This window comes from Euprymna scolopes, chromosome 40, assembly GCF_053919585.1.
Source record: "Euprymna scolopes isolate OS-2025 chromosome 40, ASM5391958v1, whole genome shotgun sequence".
Taxonomy (NCBI): Eukaryota; Metazoa; Mollusca; class Cephalopoda; order Sepiida; family Sepiolidae; genus Euprymna; species Euprymna scolopes.
Window position 1 is genome coordinate 55,413,279 of NC_136521.1, and position 16,475 is coordinate 55,429,753.

At 32.5% G+C, this 16,475-nt stretch overlaps 2 protein-coding genes across 3 annotated transcripts in view; one reads left to right on the plus strand and one right to left on the minus strand.

Annotated features, from left to right (window-relative positions):
• Nucleotides 1–16,475, minus strand: part of LOC145265575 (THUMP domain-containing protein 1-like) — a 164,945-nt gene that overhangs the window by 138,803 nt on the left and 9,667 nt on the right. The gene's annotated exons all lie outside the window — the stretch shown is intronic.
• LOC145265576 (uncharacterized) overlaps nucleotides 1–16,475 on the plus strand; it is a 93,418-nt gene that overhangs the window by 27,091 nt on the left and 49,852 nt on the right. For both annotated transcript variants that reach the window (XM_080121551.1, XM_080121550.1), the window contains exon 2: nucleotides 10,147–10,355. In XM_080121551.1, the coding sequence (XP_079977677.1) occupies nucleotides 10,347–10,355 (9 nt within the window). In that variant the 5' untranslated portion in view covers nucleotides 10,147–10,346. The remainder of the gene's footprint in view (nucleotides 1–10,146; nucleotides 10,356–16,475) is intronic.

Consider the following 16,475-nt stretch of genomic DNA (forward strand, 5'->3'; position numbering starts at 1 on the left):
TATCCGATATAATCTACGGAGAACCACATCACTCTATATAAAAACATATAAGATATCAACAGAGATATACTGGAGTATCAAAACAATGAAAAGAATATGATGTTGTCCTAGCGCTAGTGATAACCATCATTCGTTCGTTTTACTGCCACTGTTGTTGCTTCCGGCAATAAGATGCAAAAGTGTTGTTTTTTGTTTTTTTTAATCATGTAAAGTTAATATAAACCATGCCGGGCAACGCCGGTTAAGGTCTATTAGTAAATCATATTTTAATTATTTTATTGTTTGATAACCGCCCCCCCCAATCAATATAATAAAATAAAAAAATAGGAAAGGTTAAAATTAATGGACAAAATGTATAAATATCTAGGAAAGGTGAAAAAAAAAGCCTGCCACGCTCATAGCCGCCAATTCTCTTATCTTTATCTTTCCTTCTACATTCCTATCGAGTCAAGGAGGGGGGTAGGGGAATAAGTCAAGTGAGGCGAACATCTTTCCCTTCTTATCTCTTGTTTTTAGTTGTTGAAGCAAAAATAAACATCTGACCTTGCAAGATACGATTTTTGCACGGCGGCGGAATAATAATAATAATAATAATAATAATAATAATAATAATAATAATAATAATAATAAAAATAATAATAATAACTAGCGGGACTTGTGGAAATTCCACAGCAGCATTTTTCATATGTAATATATTGTTGCAGGGCATGCTGTGAGCGTTCTGTTCAGCATGAATGAAGGCACAACCATATAATTCTAGGTTTTTATTAAAACTGTACTGCCCCCTTACTAAAATAATAACTTTGATATATTTCCCGGGCTGATTATTTCATTACAAATACACCGGTCAATTAACTCACATTTTATCATTTTTCATAATTATTGAATATGTTACTATGTTCGACAATAATTGTTCATAATTTCAACCCACATTATCGCCCCTCCCTTTACTAAAATATTAAATTTGATATATTGTATCGGCTGATTATTTTATATAAAACACAACTATCAATTAACTCGTATTTCGTCATTTTTAATAATTCTTGGATATGGTACTAATTTTGACAATAATTTTTCATCATTTAAATTCATCATATCGGACACCTTACTAAAATAATAACTTTGATATATTGCCTAGGCTGATTATTTCATTACAAAAACACACATCAATCAACTCACATTTCATCATTTTTCGTAATTCTTGGATATGTTACTAATTTCGACAATATTATTTTATAATTTAAACCAACGTTGTCGCCCAACCTTACTAAAATAATAACTTTGATACATTATCGCCCCCTCCTTAATAAAATAATAACTTTGAAATATTGTATGGGCTTATTATTTTATTACAAACACACTAATGCATGAAATCACATTTAATCATTTTTCATAATTCTTGGATATGTTACTTATTTCGACAATCATTTTTCATAATTTTAACCCACATTTTCGCCCTTCCCTCTTTACTAAATAATAACTTTAATATATTGTCTAGGCTGATTATTTCCTTACAAACACACCAATCAATTAACTACTATTTCATCATTTTTTCGTAATTCTTAGATGTGTTACTAATTTCGACAATATTTTTTCATAATTTAAGCTCCCCTTGTCTCCTTCTCCTTTACTTACATAATAACTTTGATATATTGTCTAGGGTAATTATTTTATTATAAACACACCAATCAATTAAATCACATTTCGTCATTTTTCGTAATTCTTGGATATGTTACTAATTTCGACAATAATTTTTTATAATTTAAACCATCCCCGTCGCCCTCTCTTACTAAAAAATTACTTTGATATATTGTCTGGGCTGATTATTTCATAAAATCACAACTATCAATTAACTCACACTTCATCATTTTTCTTAATTCTTGGATATGTTACTCATTTCGACAATTTTTTTTTCATATTTTTAACCCACATTATCAACCACCACTACTAAAATAATAACTTTGATATATTATCTGGGATGATTATTTCATTTCAAACACACCAATCAATTAACTTACATTTCGTCATTTTTCATAATTCTTGGATATGTTACTAATGCTGACAATCATTTTTCATCATTTTAACCCACATCATCGCCTCACTTACTAAAATAATAACTTTGATATATTGTCTGGTCGTATTATTTGGTGGCAAACACACTAATGCATTACATAACATATCATTTTTCATAATTCTTGGATATGTTGCTAATTTCGACAATTATTTTTCATAATTTAAACCATCCTTATCGCCCTCTTTTACTAACATAATTACTTTGATATATTTCCTGGACTGATTATTTTATTATAAACACACACTCGATTAACTCACATTAAATCTTCGTTCATAATCCTGGATATCTTACTAATTTCGACAATAATTTTCATAACTTTAACCCACTATGTCGCTCTCTCTTACTTAAATAATAACTTTGATATATTGACTTGGCTGATTATTTCATTACAACAAATCAATCAATTCTGGGTATTCTCATAGTATATATGTTTCACCTATCTTATTCAATCCCGGGTGACGCCGCATATTCTGCTAATATATATCGTTCACCTATCTCATTCAATCCCGGGCGACGCTGGGTATTTTGCTACTATATGTTTTCTACCTATGTCATTTAATACTGGGCAACGCTTTCTGATAGTATATATTTGCACATCTCATTCAATCCCGGAACTTACTTCATGTCCGCCACCCCACTGTTGAAAATATGCATTAAATAATGTAATGTTTTAATCGTAAACTGTTTCAGCCATTTCCGGGACTGACTTTATATCCCCCAACCCACTGCTAAAAATATACATGGAATAATGTAATGTCTAAATAGTAAACTGTTTCAGCCATTTCGGGGACCGACTTTATATCCCAAACCCACTGCTAAAAATATACATGAAATAATGTAATGTCTAAATAGTAAATTGTTTCAGCCATTTCTGGAACTGACTTATAATCCCCACCCCACAGTTGAAAATATACATGAAATAAAGTAATGTATAAATCGGAAACTTGTTCAGCCATTTCTGGGACCGACTTCTTATCTCCCATCCTGCTGTTAAAAATATACATTAAATAAAGTAATGTCCAAAACGTAAATGGTTGCAGCCATTTCCGGAACCGACTTTATATTTCCCACCTCAATGTTAAAAATATACATTAAATAAAGTAATGTGTAATGCGTAAAAGGTTTTACCCATTTTCGGGACTGATTTAATATCCCCCACCCCACTGTTAAAAATATACATGAAATAAAGTAATGTTTAAATCATAAACGGTTTGAGTAATTGGCGGGACTGACTTCATATCCCGTAACCCACTGCTTAAAATATACTTGAAATAAAGTAATGTTTAAATCAAAAACTGTTTCAGCACCTTTTCGAAAGTAATACATAAAAAACATTAACACGGTTAGAGATTAGGCAACCATTGCTTCAACACAAATTTCTGAGTGTAGTATCAGTTTCAGCATTCCAGTGACTTAAATCCTCCCTTCTTTGGTCTTTGTTAATGGAGGAGAAATCCTTCATTACTGATACAATTTTTATTTTTGTGATTGACCAGAGTGCCTCTTTTGGGGAGCTGGTTTCCCCTAAATTTTTAACCGACCTCATGTCCAATTCCGCCCTTGTGGGGAGGCAAGTAAACAAAAAGAAAATAATCAGAACGGAGATTTTCCAGGGCATTTTATAATTAATCAGAAGGGACATTTCCGGCGCACTTTATAATTAAATCAGAAATTACTTTTGCCAGTTACTTTTTTTAATATTAAAACTTTGTTACATTAAAGATAGCACCTATTCACGATGCATACCCACAGGACAGATTTAGACACCAGGGTCGTTTTTTAATGTGGAGAAAAAATTGTATTAAAAATTGTCTTAGTCATAAAGGATTTCTCTTCCACTGACAGAGAAGAAATTGAAATGTAGCACCTGAAGAACAGATACTACACTTTGATCTTATCCAAAAGGCCAAGAAACACAAATCATTTTTATTAGCTTTGCCTCAACAGCGACACCAATTTTTGTTTTATATTTCAAGGGTGACAAGGTTTATTTGGAATATTCCACTTTCCTTTTTTAGGGATGCACAGCATGATAACGGACGGACGATAAGCGTAGTAGTAGTAGTAATAATAATAATAATAATAATAATAATAATAATAATAATAATAATAATAATAATAATAACAATAATAATAACAGCAATGACAAACAATAACAATAATAATAATAACAATAACAATAATAACAATAACAACAACAGCAATAACAATAATAACAATAACTATAATAATAATAACAATAATAACAACTATAACAATAATAATAACAGCAATAACAACAAAAACAACAATAATAATAACAATAATAACAACAACAATAACAATAATAATAACAACAACAACAACAACAATAAATACTACATAACCGTCGCCCCGGCAAAAAATAATAAAAAAGGGCACCCATCACTTCATAGAATCAACCTCTCTGCCAACCCGGAAAGTTTGGATAGGAAATCCAGCATACCAGATGTAGTGCACTCTGGCTGCACTAAAAATGCCTGAGTAGCCCCATCAGCATTCAACCCCGGCTAACAGCTAATAATAATCTTTGGTCGGTTAATTTTTACTTACTTTCCAACTTAGCAATCACTTTTAAAATGACAGGTTTTCAGGTATGCTGAAAACAAATATCGCATTTAAGTTTTCCGCAAACGAATACTTTTCCGGATATCAAGCAATGTAATTCCATGCGTTTGAGCGTACAACAATGGCCACCACGATTACATAAGGAATTACATTGCTTAATATCCGGGAAACTATTTGTTTGCAGTAAATTTAAATGCAATGTTCGTTGTCAGTATACCCGAAAACCTGTTTAAGTTGTTATTTAAAAAGGTGATTGTTTAGGTGTTTTTTTTGTAAGTAAAAATTTACCCTTTGGTCTTATCAGTGGATACGTTTAGAATATATGTCTAATACATGAACTATGAATTGAACTGGTGTATATTCTAACATCGCCAATATTAATGGGATTTTTTCCGGAAGTAATAAAGTTCTACCGAAGAGTTCTAATTAAGGGAAGTAATATTTTGAAACACTGTATATAACGTAACGAGCAAACACATCTTTTTGTATGCCCAATTTGCATAACAAGATTTTAAACATTTTATAATAAATTGATGTTTGGTGTTAGTCATTTGTAATTTTATTGTTCTATTTTCACACACACGCGCGCGCGCGCACAGACACACACACACACACACACACACACCATACATTACGACCATGTAATTCCTACAGCTACCTACCTTGAAAATACCGCTGTTAAACCTGACATAGTTATATGAAATAAGTCAGAGAGAGTTGCAACCTTGGTTGAAGTAAGTGTCCCTAATGATGTAGGTCTGAACAAAGCTGAAAGAGAGAAACAGACCAAATATCAAGGTCTAATCTATGATATGAAAAGAAACTGGAATCTTAGGGAGATATTAATCATACCAGTTATTATAAATGCTACAGGGCTTATGAAGAAAAACCTGAAGTTCTACCTAACTAATATTCCTGGTGAACCAAGTGCAAAAGAAGTCCAGACAATTGCACTTAAGGGAACAGCGAGGATACTAAAAAGAGCTCTCGCTTGGTTTCAATAAAAAGTAGGACAATGTTGGCAACTGGTTTGGCTACCCCATGCCCAGCATTACACACACACACACACACACACACACACACACATACACACACAGGAAATTCCTACAGCTAAATACCTAGGTTGGTTGGTTGTTTTGATTTACAGCATATCAACCCTTTTCAGGTTTATTTAATGCTGACTCCAGTGATTTGGAAGAAAAGTTTTTTATTAGAATATGTTTTTTCAAGTCAGTTTCTATTTAACCCATAGTTGGGACCCTAACAGGTACTACCACTCCCGATCAGAGTGGACCTGGGAGCAATGGCAATTAAAGGGTGGCTCCACACTCCCCAAAGCCCACAAGCTGGGGCCTCACCATCGGATATAGTTTAAGGTCATATCCAGGACCGCTACATACCTAGAAAATGGGGCTATTAAGCCTGACATAGTGATATAGGACAAGAAGTAGCAACCCTAGTTGAATATACCCGGTGAACCAAGTGCAAGAGAAATATAAACAATTGCACTTAAAGGAACGATAGAATCTTAAAAAGATCTCTCGGTTGGAGTAACTAAACTAATGGGAGAATGTTTGGCATCCGATAAAATACCTCATCCCCAGCGAAAAGAAAAGCGTTAAGAAAATTAAAACAAAGAGAGTAACACACACACACACACACACACACACACACACACATATATATATATATATATATATATATATATAAAGCTAAACGTCTGTGCGTGTGTCTGGTCACAAATAGGCTCCTATATGGTTGATTATTATAGAAAACTGGTCACATATAATGATAGATGTCTCGAGACACAGGAATGGGTATGTTTGATCTGGCATAATGATGATTAATTAAAATTGTGAGTCTGCGTACGCGCCTGGTCCCCAAAGTATAGAAATAAAAAATTTAAAAATTAAAAAAAACGTTTACAAATGTTTTTGATATAGATGTACATAATAATACTTTGATAAGTATGTTTTAAATAGGGATGGTATAATAAAATTGTGGGGTCTGCGTTCGTGCCTGGCCTCCATAGAATGGAAATCGGCACAAACTTTAATAAAGACTTTTCATATCTATCTGCGTAAGTATACTTTGATAATTATGTTTCAGTTTGAAGAAATATGGTATAATAAAATTATGGGGTGTTCGTTCGCGCCTGACCTCCATAGAATGGAAATATGTCACAAAGTTTAACAAGGTTTTTTAATATAGATCCACAGAATATTGTGATAAGTGTTTCAGTGTGAACAGGTATGGTATAATAAATTATGGGGTTTATCTATTTTATTTTTGCTTTCATCATATTTTGCTTTGGTTTTGATACCCCCAAATTCGAAGCTATCTCTTTACAACCATTCCTTTTCATAACCTATCATACTTTCATAAATCAGAGTCCAATTTCTGTAGGCTGTTTTTGAACCCAGTCAACGACGGGTACTTTTGCTAGTATATATATATACGGGGTACGAAATTTCATTATTGCACCTGTTTACAATGCCTCCTCATGAGACAGAGTTAGACACCAGGGTCGTTTTTTAACGTGGAGAAAAGGTGCAAAAATAAAAATTATCTCAGTGGTGAAGGATTTCTCCTCCACTGAAAGAGAACGAGAAATGGAAGTGCCGCATCTGAAGAACAGATACTACACTTTGAGGTATTTATTTGCTCCCCCACTGAGCAAATTAGGCACAAGGCCGATTTTTAAAGTGAGGAGTGAAGGGGAAATGGGGCCCAACTCCCAGGGAAGTAGGGGAGCTGGATAGTGACAATTGGTATGAAGGGTTGCCCCTACATTGACCAATGTCTGATATGTGGAGTTACCCCCACATATGGTCTTTGCTTGCAGTATCCGCGGGAACAGATACTACTCTTTGAGATATTAAATCTTTTATTCATGTTAAAAATACAGTCAAAATCAACAATGAACAAAAAACTTAGGCACATGGCCAACTCAAAAGGGGGGATTGTGGGGGTCGTTGGTCATCCTTGTCACTCCAGGACTAAACAAAGTCAAAAGTTTCTCCCAGCTAGTATCTTCTTTCACCATAATACCGCATTCACCCTTTCATATTGGGGGACGTCCTACTTAACTCCCAATTTTTAAAACATTTTTTATTGACGTGTAAAAGCAAAAAAGATAACAATAAAATGGTACATTAATTCATTTATACTACACTTTGATCTTGGCCAAAAGGCCAAGTAGCCAATTTCATTATTGTAATCATGACAGAAAGACCCGTTTTGATGTCCATGATTAAAAGTGAGAAATGACAGAAAAAAATTAATGGGGGAGGCCAGGTGGCCAGTTTCGCCCTCGCTTTTCGAAAACTGGATCGAGGGATTTCCTTCTTTTTTTTTATTAATAAAATCCAGTAAAATGGGAGACGATACGTTTAAAATAAAATGGGAAACGATACGTTTGAAAGAAAAAGTAGCTGCATAGTGTATTTTAAAAAAAACGGGATACACTGTATGTCTTAAATAACGATACGTATGATGTCACCAAGAGACTGATCACGTTCAAACCTAAGAGACATTCTCTCTGCTTGCAGAGAGAAGGCTTCTTCAAGCGAACGTGAATAGTCTCCAAGATCTTCAGGTGATAGGTCGAATGAGCATAACTCAGAATAGTGAATGAGCAAATGTTCAGCTATAGAAGACTCGGATGTGTTAATAAGAACGTCTGTTGGTAGGTATGTCCCATTCCTGATTTTGCTATGTATAGGTTTGTGTGTGTGTGTGTGTGTGTGTGTGTGTGTGTGTGTAAATTGCTTTCCAAGATGTAAATCCAAGGAAACTCGCGTGATTATTAAAGAGTGCTCAGTGCAGGGTAGAGCTGGTATATAGTCTTTTTTATTATACAAACACTATTGGTTACATATGTGCATACATGTTTCAGTGGAACCCCTATTCAAGGATACCATTCATCATCCTACTTTCTTCCAGAGCGTAAACCACACTTAAATATCTTATAAAAAACGAATGCGATTCTGACCCTCGTTTCAATCTCTCTTTTTTTTTTTTTTGTCTGATGAAGTGTTATCCTCGAATTTAGATTCCACTGAAACATGTATGCACATATGTAACCAATAACGTTTTTAATAAACAGACTATATATAATATATATTTAATCTGCTTGGTTACACATGTTTCGATTACCAAATCATGTTAACCATCCAATAATTTCGTCAAACTTCAGAGAAAACCGAATCCACTTCCGGCATCTTTCTTTGCATACTTAATTTTTTGACATAACATATAATATATATATATAATGCTCCTCATCTTGAGTTGAGCATATTGAGAAGTGATACACGAATTACTATTAGCATGTAAAGCGATGCTCTTTGTGCAAACAAATCGAGCTTAGGTATTTCGACGATGTCAAGACATTGTTAATTCACAACTCGCACAGCAGCCGCTGATTAGCGTAATAGTTAGGAGCCTTGAAAAACGGTCGGGTTTCAATCCTGGTTTGAGGTAGTTCCCTTTCTAGCCGCACTGGTGAGCTGTGAAACAGCGAAACAGTACTGTATGTGGATGACTATATATATATATATATATATATATATGCGTGTGTGTGCGTGTTGTTATGTGTTATGTTCAAAAATTAAGTATGCAAAGTTAAGATGCCGGAAATGGATCCCGTTTATCTAAATATGGAATGAAAGTCAATAAACATAAATGGAATACAAAACCATATGGAAATGATTTATTTAAAAAAATATGCTATCATGAAACAATAAAAATAATAAACTTTTATTTTTTACATTTCTATAAATATTTTTGTTTGTTTCAACACTTGTGTTATCACGAAAAAAAAAAACTAATAAGAATTTTTAATATTTACATTTCTATAAATGCAAAAACAATATAAAGTAATTTTCAAATGTACTAAAAGATCATTTAAACAAGTGCAAAAACAATATAAATAATTATCAAATGTACCAAATAATCATTTGCACAAATGTAAAAACAATATAAATAATTATCAAATGTATCAAAAAGGTAATTTGACCAAATGCAAAAACAATATAAATAATTATCAAATGTACCAAAGGGTCATTTGAACAAATGCAGAAACAATATAAAGTAATTAAATTGTAATTCTGATCTAGTAAAGCTATTATACACTACATTCTGAACAATTTTTTTACATAACATTGATAATAAGATAATAAAATAAAATAAAAAAAGGACTCATTCTATGCTATAAATGTATCATATATTTTTAATTCTAATAGTTATTGCTAGTTCGAAAACAGAACAAAAACATTTTTTAACGTCATAATTGCACCACATTTTTTTCAGTTCTCACAACTATGTTTTATTTGAAAAAAAAATCAAGAATCGTATTCTTTTCACATCATAAACGCATCAAATATTTTCAATATTGTACTTGTATGTTGAGGAGAGTTTTCTGAATAATCCAAATAAGACAAAAACCAATTTAATTACAACAAAATTTCATTTTTTATTTTGTACAGTTTTACCCCGAGGAAATAAGGATGCACGGATGTACCTCAGCGTAAAAATTGAAATTACACGGTGAAAATCAGGAGAAAAATTACATATCTAAATGTATGTGTGTACGTATATGCATCCACACGCATATATATATGCCTGGTTATACCTACATGTGTCATTGGATTAACAAACCGTACACGTTAAAAGGAGGGGACAGTTCATGATGAAGGTAAATATATATGAAAATATTTTATTTTGTATAGTTGTTGAGCCGCCATCTCAAATTATAATTTGTGCAATTGTTACGTTGTGTGCATGAATACGTTCTACAACGACGTACATGTTGAATAGTTGGGTTTTATATTTTATCTGTATATTCATGTGACTATTATGTGAGATCGTAGTCGCACTGGTATATTAGAATTAGGCTTTTATAATGAGTAGAAATTCCATTGCAAGTGAATAATTAAGTCGCTCTGACACACACTTACACAAACATATATACATGAATATACATAAACGACCACACACACACACACACACATATATATATATATATATATATATATGTGTGTGTGTGTGCATGTATGTGTGTACACATATGTATATTTATATATATATATATATATATATATAAAAAGAGCAGAAATGAGGAAAATCGTCTGCCTTAAACCACTATCCTAGTTCTAAAACAGATCCTTTGTTCGATAAAATGCATGCCCATTGGCTGATAAAAAAGCTATCACATTCTATAAACGTAGGTTCAACTATAATATCCTCTAATAATACCAAAAATAAATAGGAATATGAATATATGGATACTAGAAAGCTGATTGGCTAACTAAAATCCTCAACATATATAAAAACGAAAAACAACCACAGAATTCGCGCATAAGCCTGACGAATCCTATAGTGGATGAAACGCCGAATATTCAATGTAGCTTAATCGCCATATATATTTTATAAATTTATATATATATGTGTGTGTGTGTGTGTGTGTGTGTGTGTGTGTGTGTGTGTGTGTGTGTGTGTGTGTGTGTTTGTACGTGTATATGTGTGTTTTAATTTTTTAATCCAACTTTGCATCATTATTATGTTTATAATATTCTATTGTTTTATTATTTTTGATTTTTTTTCAATATTGTATATTTTATATTTATTTGCTTCTATTGCTTTAAGCAATTTATTTATAATTATATTATAATATAATATTATTTATAATTATATTATAATATAATATTATTTATGATTATATTATAATATAATATTATTTATAATTATATATTTAATTATACAAATTCTGTGAGGTGTCTACACGGATCGATCAACAATTCAACATTTCCATGTCTCATTAGGATTCCAAACCTGGCAGTCTTTATGTTCACAATATACCTAAACTTAAGTAATTAATACATGCATACATATATATATATATATAAGCAGTGTGTGTGTTATATAGGTGTATGAATACGTTCTACAACGACGTACATGTTTAATAGTTGGGTTTTATATTTTATCTGTATATTCATGTACGTGTAAATGCGTGTATGTATATACGTCGTATTATTTTGTTAATCGTCTAGTGTGTATATTTTAACATTTATGCAACAGTTCTAACAGGAAGCGATTGACGTGGACGTATCTAAACAGTTGTAGACAAACAATTCTTTTTAACAGATGTAAATAACACAACACATACCTGAATTATTTACGAACACTTATTTTCATGATCTGGCCGGCATCTTCAGAAATTACACGTTTTTACATTTTGGCTGCCTGAGAAAATGCCACTCCCTGCATCATGGAGAGACCAACTTCACTTTTTGAGTCGTTTGTTCTCTCTGCTGTCCAGCTAATGACTGACTAGATTTTCCTCAAATCTACAAATCATATGTCTCATTAAGTGTCTCATTATGTGTCTCATTACTTGTCTCTGACCAATAGCTGATATAACCCCAATCTAGTTATTTGTTTATGCAAACCAAAAATCATGTTTACATCTATTTTCTATTTTCATATTCCTTTTGCGGTATTATTATATTATATGTCAATAATTTTTCCCCAATTTAATTGTTTATTTTTCTAATCATAATAATTGATCCAGTGACCTGCCGTCGCTCGAATCAATTAATAATTATAAAAATAATAATAATAATAATGTTTTGACCCTTGGCCCTGCTTGCTACAGTTAACACAGATACTACGCTTATATCACAGCTCAAAGGATTACAACATTACACAATAAATTTTAAGTTGAAATAGTACATGCTACATAAGAAAAGTATCCTGATATTAAATATAACCTTTATTTGTCGATATTATTTATGTACTACTAGTGGCGGAACCCGACGTCGCCTGGGTGTGTTCAAGGGCCAATACAACCAGAAAAAAAATAGACGCAGCCTGGATGGAGAGAGGTGTGAAAAAAATGTTTAAGCGATAAAATAATTCAGTTTTTGTTTTAAAAGGAAAAAATCCCATTGCGTAAACCTCAAATAAGAAAGAAAAAATATGGAGTAGGCAGGAAGGCAGGCCCAAACCTGTAATGCGAAGAAGGAAAAGAAGGTGGAAAAAAGCAAACCGCTTAACCCCTGCAGCCACCGTTACATACAACTTTGCTGCCGTTCAAATTAAGGCTAGTCATTGCGAGCGCATATGATGACTTTGCAAAAATGTCGACGAAAAAGTGACCCCTCCTTTTTCAAAACTGGCCAGCTGAAGGTGAAGGAATTAATGTTTTTGGCCAATTTTTTTATATTTGAAGGATCGAGCTCGAAAATGATACCAATCTCGTGATGATCCGTGAGTGCAGCATGCAAGTCTTTGTAGCAAATACGGGAGCGTTGTTGTGTGAACTATGTAAAATCTGGGTTTTTTAAGCTTTAATTTTGACAACGTGAATGTGAATTTTATATGATGCATACAGTTTTGAAGGATTTCACATTTTTCATTAATTATGTTACTCTTTGATGGTATCATATAAGATTGTAAGATTCATTATATTTTTATCATATAAGATTCTAAGATTCATTATATTTTTTAGTTTTGAAAACATACATTTTGCACGATGCATACAGTTTTGAAGGACTTCACATTTTTCATTAATTATGTTACTCTTTGATGGTATCATATAAGATTCTAAGATTCATTATATTTTTATCATATAAGATTCAAAGATTCATTATATTTATATCATATAAGATTCTAAGATTAATTATATTTTTTAGTTTTAAAAACATACATTTTGCACGATACATACAGTTTTGAAGGATTTCACATTTTTCATTAATTATGTTAAACGATGATGATGAGGTGAATATGTAATAATTGTGTTGTGTAAAATTGGGATATTATTGCAGCCTTAATTTTCAAAACGGGAATTTTACATGATGCATACAGTTTTGAAGTACTTCACATTTTTTATATATTATATTACTCTATGATGTCATTATATAACAATATTCTAAGATATGCATTACATTTTTTAATCTACCGAGAAAATATTTATTTCCTATATCAATAACAGACCATTGAAATGGTCTGTTATTATTTTCTATTTTTCTAATATATTTAGCTTATGATGTTGGGTTATTGTTTGAGTCTTCATTCAGTCTATTGGTATAATGATACATGATTTCTATATATACTTTTTAAATGTTATCTTATTGTTCCTAAATATATATATTAGTGTTGGGACGATTAATAAGAATCGGAATTGGAAAAATCAGAGCTATTTGGAATATCGGAATCGGTATTGAAATCGGAAAAATTTGAGCCTATTTTCCGATGTCAAAACTGATTATCTTTTTTATTTGGTTTTGGTTAAAGAAACATCTTCCACTGCTTGTAGTAATAATAAAATAATAAATATTTATGGATCTAAATTTCTAGTAAGACTAAAATCTCTAGACCATCCCCTGACAAGAGTGTTTTTACGTTTGAGAAAATATAGGGACATTTAAGATGTGTTTTTACAGTAATCGGGACAAAATAACACTTTTATGGTTAACTATTTAAAGATTTATAAAGAATCAGAATCGGAATCAGTAATTGTATCGGAATCAAGAATTTAATATGGAATCAGTAATTGTATCAGAATCGGGAAAAATATTGGAATCGTCCGATCACTAATATATATATATATATATATATATATATATATAAATATATATATATATATATATATATATATATATATATATATGTGTGTGTGTGTGTGTGTGTGTGTCAGTTCAGTCTCGAATGGTAAAGGATACCCCCTGTAGGGGCAGCTGCATGTGTAATTGAAAGGCAAGTGTTGCACAGTCCCCAACCACACCTCTTCTGAACCGGCACTGTTTGAGTCCAGTGGCAATGAGAAGTCCAGGATGACTGGAAACAATGCCGAGATAAGCAGAGAGCACATACAGCACCTGGAAGTTCCAAATTGTCACTCATTTAATACTGACCAGGCTCAACGTTGCTTAACTTCGGTATATATACAAATAGATAGATAGATAGATATGTCTTAGATCTTTCAGCCTCAATCTCACACCTTCACTGTTGATGTCCCTAAATGCCAAGAAGCTAATAGTTTCTTTCCTCAAATAGCTAGACTTTGGAATTCCCTACCTGCTACCTGCTTCCCTGGCTGTACTGATATGCAGAAGTTTAAATGTAACATAAACAAATATCTTGTTAATCTTTCCTAGACATGGTCCCAAATAATAACCCAAGTCCAAGTGGCGATATGCTTTGTAAGGGGTGAACATGAGTAAAATAATAAAATTAAAATTTCAACGCTTATAAACTATGTCTGATGTTAAGCATTTGTTTCCTAATAGACCACAATCACGTTGGGGTTAGAATAATTACTTGATACTTCAATATTCATATTCATATTTATTTTTGGTATTGTTAGAGGATATTATAGTTGAACCTACGTTTATAGAATGTGATAGCTTTACAGTGTTTGAATTAATAATCTTTCCTAATGTATTATTTCTAGGGAAATTCTTTTCAATAGTAAAATAGAACTCCTTTGCTAATGTGCTTACTGCATGGCGGATTGAACCAAACATTAATGGAAATAACTTCATTGCTTACTTATACATTGGAATTATAAATTAATATTTATTAACTTTGAACCTTGTGTACATGTTCAGTTCAGATTCTTTTTAAGAGTGTTCTGTTTGGGGCTTCGAGAATAATCCTCTGTTTTTCAGTCTAACTATCGGTTGATATTTACATAGTTTATTGTTTGGGAATAGATCCCATACTGTTTGCCATTTTCTTTCAGTTTTTTTGTAATTTGTCAGTTTTTGATTGGTTGGTTGTTTCTGTTTTACGGCATATCAACCCTTTTCAGGTCATTTAATGCCGAATCCAGTTATTTTGAAGAAAATATTTTTAATAGAATATTTTTTTTTCAAGTTGGTTTCTATTTAACCCATAGTTGTGACCCTAACAGGTCCTGTGGACCTGGAAGCAATTGCAATTAAAGGGTGGCTCCACACTTCCCAACGCCCGCAAGCTGTTTAAGGTCATATCCAGGACCAACATTTTCATGACATTTAAAGTTTTCTAATTTATCTTTAAATTCTATTCAAAATAAATTAAGGTCATATCCGAGAAGGAAGCCAATATCTTCAGACAGCCTTGTCATTTGGGCTGCCTCTTTTGTCACATCTTTTTAATTTCTCTTCATGCCTCCATGTTTTGTGATTGCTTATCAAATAATTGCATGTTTCTTTTGGGGCTTATTGCATTTATTAATAGCCTGAGAGTATCTTAGTATTCTGAACTGAAAACTAGTGTGCACACACACACACACACACACACACACACACACACACACACACACACACATATACACATAGATATATATAATTATTTCCACAGCCAAACGTCTACAAGAGCCATGACAGCCAACAAACCGGAAGTCCAAGACTCAAGTTTCACCCTGAATTGGGCTCATCAGTTAGACATCTTGGACTTCTGGTTTGTTGGCTGTCATGGCTCTTGTAGATTGCGGCATTTTTTGGCTGTGGAAATAATTATATATAATCTCTAACATTCTGAAAAATTGCATTATTAATTACTCGCTAGGTTTGCATTGCTGGATGGCATCGTCCTAGCGAGTTGAAAATTTCTATTTGGGAAACATCGGCTTGGGGTTATTAGCTGTTTGGATGACAGTGTCCATTGTTGAAATGAAGTAGATTCATGCCACAGTCGGATTTCAGCATGGTTTGCTTGATCTGTGTTCGTTAATAGAATTTCTTGTGTGTGGGGTGTTTGCTCAGTTGGCAGAGTGCTTGCTTCGCATGAAAGAGGCTTGTGTTTCGGATCCCGTGTTGTGATATGTCTA